At 45.7% G+C, this 12,562-nt stretch overlaps 1 protein-coding gene across 2 annotated transcripts in view; it reads left to right on the top strand.

The window, feature by feature from the left end:
• Positions 1-12,562, top strand: part of COL14A1 (collagen type XIV alpha 1 chain) — a 179,582-nt gene that overhangs the window by 156,295 nt on the left and 10,725 nt on the right. For both annotated transcript variants that reach the window (XM_006026800.2, XM_025207819.1), the window contains 3 exons: positions 3,661-3,696; positions 4,196-4,262; positions 5,403-5,591. In XM_006026800.2, the coding sequence (XP_006026862.1) occupies positions 3,661-3,696; positions 4,196-4,262; positions 5,403-5,591 (292 nt within the window). The remainder of the gene's footprint in view (positions 1-3,660; positions 3,697-4,195; positions 4,263-5,402; positions 5,592-12,562) is intronic.

Here is a 12,562-nt window from a genome sequence, read left to right as displayed (position 1 = left end):
TTAGAGTAAGGGTGGTATTTATTTTGGTGGGAGGGCCATTTAACGAGTTTTGGTGAGCTGTTGAGGGCCATACACACAAAATTAATGGTGAAGATCCCATTTTAACAAATTATAGATAAAAAAGAAACCATATGCTAGAAATCAAATATCTACTATCAACTATTTTAATTTTATTTCAAAAAATATTTTTGTCCCGATTTGTTTTTTTTTGAGTAGTGTATATCAAGATGATTGCATAATAGCTCAAAATAAAGTCTCTGTACCAAGGGAACCAAAACCAGCCTGCAGGGCACTCGGTCAAGATAGGATGCCTCCACCCTCAGCAGCACCCTGCCACCACCCAGCCAACCCTCAAATCACAAGGGAGCTCCTGCCTCAGCCTGCACTCTGACATGCCCTGCAAGAACTGCCTGCACCCCAGACCTATTTGCCCATCCCACACCTTCCCATCCACATTTATCCCCACAATACCTGGGGAAGCCCTGCAGCCCTCTACAGCCTGCTAGCTCCCTGCCAGGGCCATGCAGGTTGCTCCCACCCCCAGCCCAAGGGTTCTCCAGCCCCCAGGAGGAGTCCCAGCCACAGCCCCAGGGAAGTAGGGGCAGCCTCATCTGGGTGGGTGGGATAAGAGCCGTGCTGGTTGCTGCCAGGAGGTAGCAGGTAGCTGGGCTGGCTTGCGGCACTGCACAGGGAAAGATGGGGCCAGAACTGGGGTTTCACCTGCTGGGAGGTGCTGGGGAAGCTCCACTGCCTCTGGGCATAGATGTGGAGTACCCACCACACAGTCCTAGCACCTTGGGCAACTCACACCATCTCTCAGATGTAGACAGGCAGGGTGCCACCAGCCCAGCCCAAGTGGGGCTGCCAGGCCCAAGTGAAGCTTGCCCAGGGCCTGCTGCATGGAGCTGGGCAGGCAGGCAAGGCTGCTTCCACCTAGCATCCCCTGCAGCACCGGAACCACCAGGGCCCAAGCATGACTTGTCTAGGATCTGCCGTGTTGTGCCAGGTAGGCAGGCAGGCAGGGCTGCTTCCACCCAGTGTCCCCTGTGGCACCAGCAGAGGCTGGAGCCAGAGCCACTGCCTGCCCATGGGACAGATAGAATCAATTGGTGGGATGGATATGGCCTGTGGGCCATATTTTTCCCACCCCTGACTTAGAGGGAGGGTGCCATTCTGATGTCCCATTTAATTCAGAGCTCCAGTATACTTGAAAGTCTCTGGGGTAGAGTCAGAGGAGAGAGCAACAAGGCTAATGGTGTGGTGGGGGTCTTCCATAGACCACCAGACCAGGAAGATGTGGTGGATGAGGCTTTTGTCAAACAGCTAGGAGAAGTATCCTGATCACAGGTCCTGATTCCCATGGGGGACTTCAATCACCCTGACATCTGCTGGGCAATACAGCAGTGTGCAGGTAATCCAGGAAGTTTTTGGAGAGTGTGGGGGACAACTTCCTGGTGCAAGTGCTGCAGCTGCCGCCTTGGGGCCATGCTCTCCCTGACCTGCTCACAAGCAGGGAAGAATTGGTGAGGAATGTACTAGTAGATGGCCATTTGGGCAGCAGCAGCAACCATAAGATGATTGCGTTTAGGATTCCAAGGAAAGGAAGGAAGGAGAGCAGCAGACTAAGGCCCCTGGACTTCAGAACAGAAGACTTTCACTTGCTCAGGGACCTTATGGGCAGGATCCCCTGGGAAGCCAGACTGAAGGGGAGAGGAGTTCAGGAGAGCTGGCTGTACTTTTAAAGAAGCCTTACCGAGAGTGCAGGAACAAACCAGCCCAATGTTCAGGAAGACTACCAAGTATGGCAGAAGACCAACTTGGCTTGGCAGGGAAGTCTTCAGTAAATTAAATCACAAAAAAGAAGCTTATAAGAAGTGGAAATTTGGACAAACAACTAGGGAGGAGTATAAGAATATTGTTTGGGCATGCAAGGATGAAGTCAGGAAGGTCAAAGTGCAATTGGAGTTGCAGCTAGCAAGGGACTTGAAGGGTAACAAGAAGGGTTTCTACAAGTATGTCAGTAACAAGACAAATATCAGGGAAAGTGTGGGTTTCTTACTGAATGGGGGAGGCAACCTTGTGATAGAGGATGCATAAATGGCTGAGGTACTCAATGCCTTTTTCACCTTAGTTTTCAGGCAAGGTCAGCTCCTAGGCTTCTGCTCCTGGCAGCACAGTTTGGGGAGGAGGTGAGCAGCCAACAGTGGCAAAAGAACAGGCTAGGGATTATTTTAAAAAGCTAGATGGAGCCCCAAGCAGGAAGGACAACCGGAACGACTGAAGGAAGGTACTAGGAGGGACAGGATAGACCATCTTCCTCCCAATTAAAATAATTTTCCAACAAAGACATGGCAAAAGAGACCCCCTGGGAAACCAACCAGAATCTAACCCTCTAACAAGCTTGTTTCTTCCCTAAAGCAACAGCAAAGTCAGAAAAGACCCCATGAACTCGACACACAGGTGAATGGCATGGGAGGCTACAATGTGATATACCTTGATTCTAACAAAACTTTTGATACAATCTCCTACAGCATTCTCCCAGGCAAGCTAAGGATGTATGGGCTAGATGACTGTACTGTAAGGTGTAGAGAAAACTGGCTGGAGCATTGGGCTCAGAGGGTAGTAATCAATGGCTCGATGTCTAGTTGGTAGCTGGTATCAAGTGGAGTGCCCCAGGGATTGGTACTGGGGCTGGTGTTGTTCAATATCTTCATCAACAACCTGGAAGGATGACATAGAGTGCACCCTCAGCAAGTTTGCAGATGAGGGGGGTAGTAGATATGCTGGAGGGTAGGGCTAGGATTCAGAGCGATCTAGACAAATTAGAGGATTGGGCCAAAAGAAATCTCATGAGATTCAACAAGGACAAGTGCAAATCCTGCGCTTAAGATGGAACAATCCCATGCACCAGTACAGGCTGGGGGTGACTGGCTGGGCAGCAGCTCTGCAGAAAAGGACCTGGGGGTTACAGTGGACAATAAGCTGAATATGAACCAGCGGTGTGCCCTTGTTGCAAAGAAGACTAACAGCATACTGTGCTGTATTGGTAGGTGCATTGCCAGCAGATCAAGGGAAGTGATTATTCCTCTCTATTCAGCACTGGTGGGGCTACATCTGAAGTACTGTGTTCAGTTTTGGGCTCTGCACTAGAAAAAGGATGTGGACAAATTGGGGAGAGTCCAATGGAGGGCAGTGAAAATGGTTCGGGGGCTGGGGCACATGACTTCTGAGGAGAGGCTGAGGGAACTGGGCTTATTTAGTCTAGAGAAGAGAAGACTGAAATGGGGTTTAAAAGCAGCCTTCAACTACCTGAAGCAGGGTTCAAAAGAGGATGGTGCTAGGCTGTTCTCAGTGGTGACAGATGACAGAACAAGGAGCAATAGTCTCAAGTTGCAGCAAGGGAAGTTTAGGTTAGATATTAAGAAGAATTTTCTCACTAGGAGGGTATTAAGCAGTGGGACAGGTTACCCAGAGAGGTTGTGGACTTTCCATCCTTGGAGGTTTTTAAGACCCAGGTAGACAAAGCCTTGGCTGGGATGATGTAGTTGGGGATGGTCTTGCTTTGAGCGGGGGGTTAGACTAGATGACTTTTGAGGTCCCTTTCAACCCTAGTTTTCTATGATTCTATGAAAATTAACTTTGTATTCAATCTCTCCACAGGGTGTTCCAGGTACAAAGGGTGAGAGGGGTGAACGGGTAAGTATATTATTGTCCTTTCAACAGCAACAAATATATTTCAATATGGTCTCTGTCCTAGAAACATTTCTGATAATGTTCATTCACCCCTTTCTTGGTTGTGGGTGACTTTAAAAGTAATGGCAAGCTTTCCTTCTTCACTGATCTCCATCCCAGCTTCAGTCAATCTGGATGTCATGTTCAAATTAAAACAATTTAAATTTAAAAAGTCATTAAAGGTTCAGATATCAATGAGCATATCCTGGGAACTTTCCCTGTGATTACCTTCCTTAGGCTTTGGTTTATTATCTGAAAATATAGGTGGGAGACAGGATTGTTTAATTTCTGAAACCTGCTTGGCCACCAACAGCCTGGGGCAAATTCCTTAACTTCTCTGCCTAGTTTTCCCCATCTGTAATGTAGGGATGGGAAATACCCACTTCTTGGGGGTGCTCAGGGCACTTTCAAGTTAGAATGGTTGTAAGAGCTATGTGTTGTAATGGTGGATGTTGTTATTCAGGGCGATGTTCAGTCCCATGCCATGGTGCGTGCAGTTGCTCGTCAAGTATGTGAACAGCTTATCCAAGGTAAGCAGATCAATATCTTGTATGTTCCTATCAGTTTCCAGAATATTTGGTGACAGCTTCACTAGTTATAGAATAGATCTGATAGTGTTCAGAGGATTTTATGAATATGATGTTTTTACATCGTTCACAGGAACCTGGCTATTCTCAAATTCTGACTGTACAGTGGATATTTTTGTGGAAATCTAAGGCTGAGCAGCATCAGGAATCCAAATATGGCCCACATTAATTTTGATTTCATATTTAGAAAAAATTGCTGTTAAGCTTATTACATGCACAACATTGTAAGCAAATCACAAAAGCTAGGCTTTATAATAAGTCCTACCTTCTTATTAGTGTATGCCAGATATCACCTAAGATGGCATACAGACATTCAGGGAGGTTAGATAGCATTAAAAATAGCCACCTAATTTAAGGTAAGTTGAGATGGGGAGGAGTTTGGGAGGGGAGGCAAGCAGGATCTGGGAAGGGGGGGGGATCTAGGTGTCTATGTGGGATTGGGGGGCAGGTGGGGTCCACAGGGAGATTGGGAGGGGTAGGTAGAGTCTGTGGGAGTTCTTGGGGCCTCAGGGGGGCAGGTGGGGTCTACAAGAGGGTTTCTGGGATCTGGGAGGATTTGGTGGGATCAAGGGAATTTGGGAGGGGGTCAGACTATCACAGTCCTGGGTCTAGGGCCAGTAGGTGGGTTTTCCCAGCCCTGGGGCTACTCTGGGAACTGTACAGAAGTTCAGTTAGATCGGGTTTAATTGGACCTGAGTTAGGTTAGACTACCTCAGAAGTACACCTAACTTAGATCGGTTTGGGCATTTTTAAACTTATCTAATAGTCCTGAACTTTGGTATGGTTTGTAAATAGATCCAACTAACCAGTGTAAGGTCGGCACCTGGGCAAGCTAAGTTAGAGCGAGTGGCCATTCTTAATGCAATCTAACCTTCCCAAATGTCTGTATACCACCTAACAATACACACCTAAGTATTGTAAACTCTCACTTCCCCACAAGTGCACAGTTACCAAAATTATCATACAGCCACAAACCTTTACCTTTTATTAGTTCCTTGCAGTGGAGCGCCTTCTAATACTCCTTTCAACCTCACTTCTTCCAGTTTCTCTACATCCCAAATTTATGGAATTTTAATTTTCCAGGTCACATGGCCAGGTATAATTCAATCCTGAACCAGATTCCAAGTCACACTCTGTCAACAAGAACTGTTCCAGGACCTCCTGGTGAGCCAGGCCGCCCAGGATCTCCTGGGCCACCGGGAGAACAAGGATCACCAGGAAGACCAGGATTTCCAGGAAATCCTGGCCAGCCAGGAAGACCAGGAGAAAGAGGTGGGCTAAATTTCTTGAAAGTACAAAACCGTATCTTTTTGATGGATCTGATTTTTTGTCATGGAAACAAAAACTGTAGTTTTTTCTGTAGTCAAAGTTGGCCCAGGCTACATCTGAAGACATTTCTCTGGAGACCGCCAGTCACTAAATTAAGAGAACTTTCATAGAATATTTTTGGTTAGTCACACTTGGGATTAATTCCCTGCTAGAGACTGCTGATTGCATAAGGAAGCTTGTTGTGGTGGCACGGTGCATTTTGGTGGAATTCTAGAGTGTACAGAAGCTTATAGCTGCATATGCGTTTCACTTATGAATCTGATTTTGCCCTTCTTTCGGCAAGAAAGGGAGTCTGAATGCAAAGAATTTCAGTTTCGATACTGAAAAATTAATTCTGGGGAAAAGGTAGTTTTCTTACTGCATTTGAAATAAATTGGATTAAAAACAACTGGCCAGATGGGTCTATAGAAGGCATACTTTGAGAGATACAGGAGGGACTGAGACAGATGGAAATGATGATGACAGGGAAAACCAGCAAAACATAAAATGAAATTAAGGGACCAAGCAGCTCTCTCCCAAACCTCGTTTCCATACTTCTAACTGTGTTATGCCACTTTGTCCTCCTTTTACTCTGCTTTGTCTAAATAATAATTTGTCTAAATAATTAGGAAGTTCTGTGTGGCAGGGGCCTGATGTACGTATCTGTGAGAAACTTGGCACGTCTTGCCACGCTTAATAAATAATCGTAATATCCTCACAGTGGAAATCTGAGACTACAAGAGTCTGTGGAAGTATTTGATATTTTCACAAGCAAAGCAGTATTTTGAAGAGCAAAATATTATTGCTGTTGTTCACAGTAACTGATAAATGACATCTTTAAAAATGCATTTGTCACAATGGCAACTCACATCCAGGAGTTTAATAGATCAGGCGGTCAGTTCAGCAGCAAGAAAGCTAATGTTATACTGTTATGAAAAGAAAATATGAGTGGTCTTTGAACTTGCAGGTATTTCTTCCTCACCAGTTTTTAAGCTAGGTACACACATTACACCTATCGCACTATAAGCCGTAATGGAACATGTTTTAAAAATGGCAAATCGTGTTTTAAGTTAACCCTTGATGGATGTGCTGTCAAACTAAAATGCTTTAGATTAGAGTGTGTTTTTGGACATCTGTGTCATATCCTGTCAGGCATTAAGCTAAGTTGCATTCACCAGCACCCCAGGGGCCCTCACAAGGCAGCATGCTTGCCTCAGGCAGAACTTGTCTGCTCTGCCCAAGTGCTGGGTCAGCCCTGCCACCTTGGCTGTCACTGACCTGAGTTAGTTACAGTCTCCCATTCCAGCCCCACATTCTCCCTGTAGCAGCTGGGAGTTGCAACCTGGCCAGGGGCAGAGGAAGGGAGGTAAAGGGGGGGTTTCTGCCCCACAGTCACCTTAGCCCTGTCGTGCACTGCAGCCCGGCCACGGGGGCTTCCTTCCTGCAGCTGCAGCACAGTGATACTTTTTGCAGCTCTGGGAACTCTGGCTACCCTGCCTGAATCCTAGCCCCTGGGTGTTGCCAGCCCAGCCAGAGGTGCCTTCCAGCCCTGCTTCTCTGTGATTCCAATTCCTGTCACTGGCAGAGCAGCGAGGTGGGGGATTTCTCCCCCATGCCCAGCAGCCAGTCAGGGATGGATTGCCCATTTGAGTGTGCTCAGGATTCTCCAGCAGCCTGGGGAGTCCATGGGGCACGCTGGGAGGCATGTGAGAGTTCCCCTACCTGCTGATCTCAGGCAGTGTGACACCCCCCACTGAACAGTGAACATCTGTTTGGTTTGAATGTGCTCTAACTTATAGCGCTTTAAGTAAAGCATGATAGAGTGCTTTTACCATGGGCTTTTTGAACATCTGTACTTATCCTAAGATTATATGACCATCATTCTAATGATTGTAATGCGAGAGGAGGCATGATTTGGTGTTAGCTTTTCAGCTGTGGTTCCAATGATCCAACGGAATGGAGCAAGACATAGATTGAATGAATCAGGAAGAGTATGGGGTGTAGGGCCAAGAGTGGAGGGAGAGAGAAAAAAGAAACAAGATCATCTCAGATTGGATGACCTGGAGGAGGTGAATTTGTATTGCAGGATAGCTACCTGCATAATGTAAGTCATTGCAGTTTAAGTTTTTAGGCATTACAAGAAACAAAAGAGAATAAGTATGTTTATTGTGACAAAATGAAGGCAAAATAGTGTTCTTGATTGTAATATTATCTGTGAGAAGCAATGATGGTAATAGGCTATTACTCAAATGGATGGAAAATCGAAAAGGATTAAGTAATACCTTGTGATGATAAAACAGTGCACCAGAATGTTTCCCTCATGCTCATTATTTCTGTTGTTACAAAGAGTCGATGCTACAAAAATAAGTTTTGGCAGGGTGTATTTGTTGCAAATTTGGAGTTGGAAGTAAAACAAGTCACTATCAAGCACACTGTCAACAACAGTATCTAGTCAGATGGAGCTTTTCATAGGCTTCTATGAAATGTCACTAATGCCAAAAGTTAATCCTTGCTTACTGTATCTAATGGTTGAAATTTAGATTGTTTAAGGACGTTTCATATTCTATGAGAAAACTTGAAGTAGTGCAAAATAATTGGCCAGTTTCTTTCAAATGAGCATGTTTTTAGTATAGTTACCCTCCCACTGATATCAGTAAATCATTGGAAGGGATAGAAAGGGCTTATTAGAAACTGGAAAGGTTTGCAGAAAAATATTTTACCTCCCTAGGGAATTAATTCCTTTAAAAGTTGAGCAAAATATTAGCCTGATGATGTATTGGTATCAATGGTTCGTATTTTGCAGAAACATCTTGTGTCCTTCTGAGCTATGCAGGCATTCAGAAGTCACATACATTACCCTAGTGGGAGGCTGATCTAATCCAAATGAGAAAAACTCAGCAGTATAAAAGTTAAAATGTCCAGTACCATGCTATAAAGCTAGTTTCAAGGTAGAGAAGCAGATTGTTCATCTTATCAAAAATAAAGATGGAGAGATGACTTCATTACAGTTCACTTTCTTGGAGAGAAAATAGAGAACCAATGACTACACTCTGAAGCTAGACAATTCATATGAACAGTTAGGTACATTTTTTTTCACAGTGATGTTGTTTCATTGTTTAATCAATCTATCAAAGGAAGCAATGGATTCTCCATCTTCTGATGTCTTTCTTGGACCCTTTTCTGGAAAATATGTTTTAGTCAAACATGAATTTGGTTCACTACAAGGTAAAATGTAATGGTTGGTGCTTTTACAAAAGGTCAGACTGGATGATCTAATGGTCCCTTTTGACCTTACACTCTATGAATCTAATAATTAATTAGAATTAATAATTCATTTCCAATAGACAGTTTTTGGTAGAAATTCTGCAAGGAGGGCCTCGTGACACTCTTCTCTGTTTATTTGATTGACTACTTCCTGTGAGTTTTGTCATGGAAGGTGGCTTTCATGACCTCTGTGTACTCTCCCCTTATTCAGGTGTAGAATGTATACAGTTTATGTCCAGGAGTGGATTTTTTTTTAAAGTTGCCTGAATAAAGATTAAATGAAGCCTGAGCAAGGACCCTATGATGTGGCCCACATTATTATTTTTTTCTTGGACTGAGTAGACTTGTTCCATATTTCCCATTTCTAATTTCACCTGTGAACATTGTGTGTCAGGAGGTGTGGATGCAAAGAATAACAACTGAGTGTATGAAAGGCTGTGCTTTGCAAATGATTGTGGCAGCTGCCTTTGGAATCGCCATTTTATTGCTCTCTGAGTAAGCCAAACAATGGTACTTATATTAAGCTCCACATAGATTCCAGATGTACAGTGGATCAGTCTTTTAACAGTTCTTATGATCAAAGGTATTGCCTTTTGCATGTGCCAGCAGTTACTTACAGAATGTGTGTCTGACTTTAGTAGTAGTTTAATTGAACTTATGTCTGTGAATTGCAATGGAGGACTTAATCCCTTTCTCTGTGGCTACCATGGGCAAACAGCTCTCACCCCGATGCCTATAAGATATTTTGCCTTTGGAATGGACAGCTAGAAGCTGGCAGGAGTTCATTTTAAAAAAAGCAGGGGGGAATTCAACTCCTGACCATAGAAATAATGTTTGGCATGTCACTGAGGCAGACTCCCCCAGGAATCTGTGTGGGTTAGGGCACATCTCTTCAATCTGGGACTCCTTCCCACATCCACAGCACAATAGAGCCATTCACATAGGCTGTCTTAGAGCCATTCACAATGAAATGGCAAGCTGAAGGGTAACTGCACGCTAGATTGCAAAGTCTTCAACTTGGACGTAAAAAGAGAGAATTTCAGAATCCCTGAGACCAGCCGGCAACATACTGCTTTGTCAAGAAGCCTAGAGGGAAGAGTCCTGGGGTAAAATTTCAGAACTGCCCAAGTAATTGAGGAGTGTATGTCCCGTTGATTTTCAATGAGATTTAGGGATTACATCTACAAAAGGGCTTAAATGCTACAATGCTGAGTGTTGTAGTGCCTGTCATTTGGTGCTTTGCTGCCTAGAGAAATCTGCAGCCCTGTAGCAGACCTAGGCTCCCTATTGAATGTGTGGAGAGTAGGAGGTGCCCAAAAATGGGACCCAGGAAAGTCTCCATGCTGACTAGAGAGACACCTGTGTGAGCTGATAGGAAACAACAGAGGAGAGGAGCTGGTCTGGGACCACACTCCTTTCTTGGGCTTAGGGTCTTTGGGGTGCTGACCCTTAACTAGTCTCTGGACTGAGGTGTCTGTGCCAGCCCATTCTCACACTACAGGGTGGAGGTGTCACCCTTCTACTTCTCTTCCCCTGCCTTTTTTATCCAACTGCTAACAGATGCACTCAACTAGGGTGTGGGAGGCTTGGGTTCAATTGCCTCCTTGGCTTGAGGGGATTGGAAAACTACATCTTCTTCCTATCTGGTAAAGGCTTTAACCTTTAGCTTCCAAGGTGCTCAGGTGGTGGAGAGATCTCAATCCCTCCTGCTGCAGCTGGTCCACTTTCCAGGAAAAAAATTACATGTTCTTTGGGCCAAAGAGAGACAGTATGACTCTGGAGCCCAATAGCAAGGACATTCATATTGGAGAGGAGAAACCTGCATTGCAGTCCCTACTTCAGTGTTATGTATTTTATATTAAGTAGTCATTTGAACAGGGATTTAAGCCAGATCTTCCCTCCCTAAGAGAATGCCTTATCCACTAGGCCTTACCCATATTTGTAGACAATAAATATTTAATTATTCCATGCAAAAGGGGTCAACTTTGACAGGAAGGATTGAGATGCCCCCAGCATCTCCAAGTGTGCAGTGGCTAGAACATTCACTTGGGAGGTGGAAATTGGAAGATTCAGCCTCAGATCCCCTTAGACACAAGAGGGAATTGAGCCCAGGTCTCCTACATCCTGTTTGACAGCTCTAACCATTGTGCTATTGGATAAAAGGGTATAGATGGCACCATCTCCTCCATCTATGTTTTCTTGTGGGACAGGGGGTGGGAGCATGGGACTCAATCCAGTAGAAATATTTTGAGAACTGCTACCAGGCAAGAGACACAGTAGAGCACCTAGTCTATGAATCCCTCCTAGGATTAAGCACTGAACAACCTAATGTTGTCAAGACCTGGGTAGTTATGAATGTGTCTAGAAGCAGAAATGTAGTCACCTGGGAAACGTTACTGATGATAACTCAGACATCCATGGTCTATAGACAATAGGCATGTGCAAAGCGGCTAGTATTCGCTTTGGATTTGGCTGATTCGGGGGACAGTGGTTCGATTTGGTGATTTGAATCACTGTCCTGAATCGATTTGGCCGAATCTGATTCGGAGATTTGGCTGCTGTCAAATCAGCCAAATCTCCGAATCACACAGGCCCCATCACCTGCCTGCCCTCCCAGCCCCAGCTCCCGGCTCTTTTGAAAAAAAAAAGCCTGCATTCACCGGCTGCTGCCAGGTTGGGGGGGGGGGTGAAGGGGGGTAGGGGGCAATCCCCACTGCCCCCCACTGCTCTGAGACTGCTGCATCAGCTGGTGAGTCCAGAGTTTTTTGGTTTTTTTTAAAGGCCTGGGACCTGGGGCAGGCAGGGCAGCCATGGTGGGGGGGGAGGGGCTGCTAGAGCGGGCAGGGGTCGGGGGGCTTATGGTAGAGCCTCCCACACAGCATGGGGCAGTGGGGGGCAGCAGGGATCCCCCCCCCCGGCAGCAGCTGGTGAGGGCTTTTTTTTAAACAACCGGGAGCTGGAGTTGGGTGGGTCAGCCATGGTGGGGCAGGGAGCTGGGCGAGCAGGTGGGGATCAGAGGGTGCTTAGGGGGGGGGCTGGGGGAGCAGGCAAGGGATGGGGCCTGGCAGGGGTTTCCCCATAGTCCCCTTCCCCCTTCTCCATCCTCCCCTCCCCCACCCCCTACTTACCAGCATGGAGTCCGGGTCCAGCTCCCTGCTGCAGCGAGCAGGGACTGTCCAAATCGCCAAAACTCTCCAAATCTTTTCCGGAATGATTTGGAGAGCTTCGAATTGATTTTAATTGGTCCCCTGATTTGATTTGGATTCGGAGATTCAGCTGCCGAATTGGGCCGAATCTCCTCTAAATCAAATCAGCACCTGAAACGTCGCACAGCCCTAAGAGAGAATAGCTGAATGGGGAAAAGTCACTTCTGTGGACAGCCATTAAGCACTGCAAAATGAAGCCTAAGTGCACTTTGACAATCTACCCTTAAGGGCCTCAGTCACATTTGAAATGAGACTTAAAAGGACTTAAATGACTCAGGACCCTGGAAACTCCTGCCTTGAAGCTCATCGCACAGGGGACAATAACAAATAAGCAAAATGTAATCTAACTCATGGTTGTGAGAAGAACAAGGCTTTGAAGATCAATGTGAAATCTTCCTGGATGTCAGCGTGAGGACTTGGGAGCAGAGTCTACAAGCTAAGTGATTAGAAACCTGGCTGCTGAGT

This window comes from Alligator sinensis, unplaced genomic scaffold, assembly GCF_000455745.1.
Source record: "Alligator sinensis unplaced genomic scaffold, ASM45574v1 scaffold895_3, whole genome shotgun sequence".
NCBI classification, from domain to species: Eukaryota; Metazoa; Chordata; order Crocodylia; family Alligatoridae; genus Alligator; species Alligator sinensis.
This window is presented reverse-complemented; position numbering and strand designations above follow the sequence as displayed.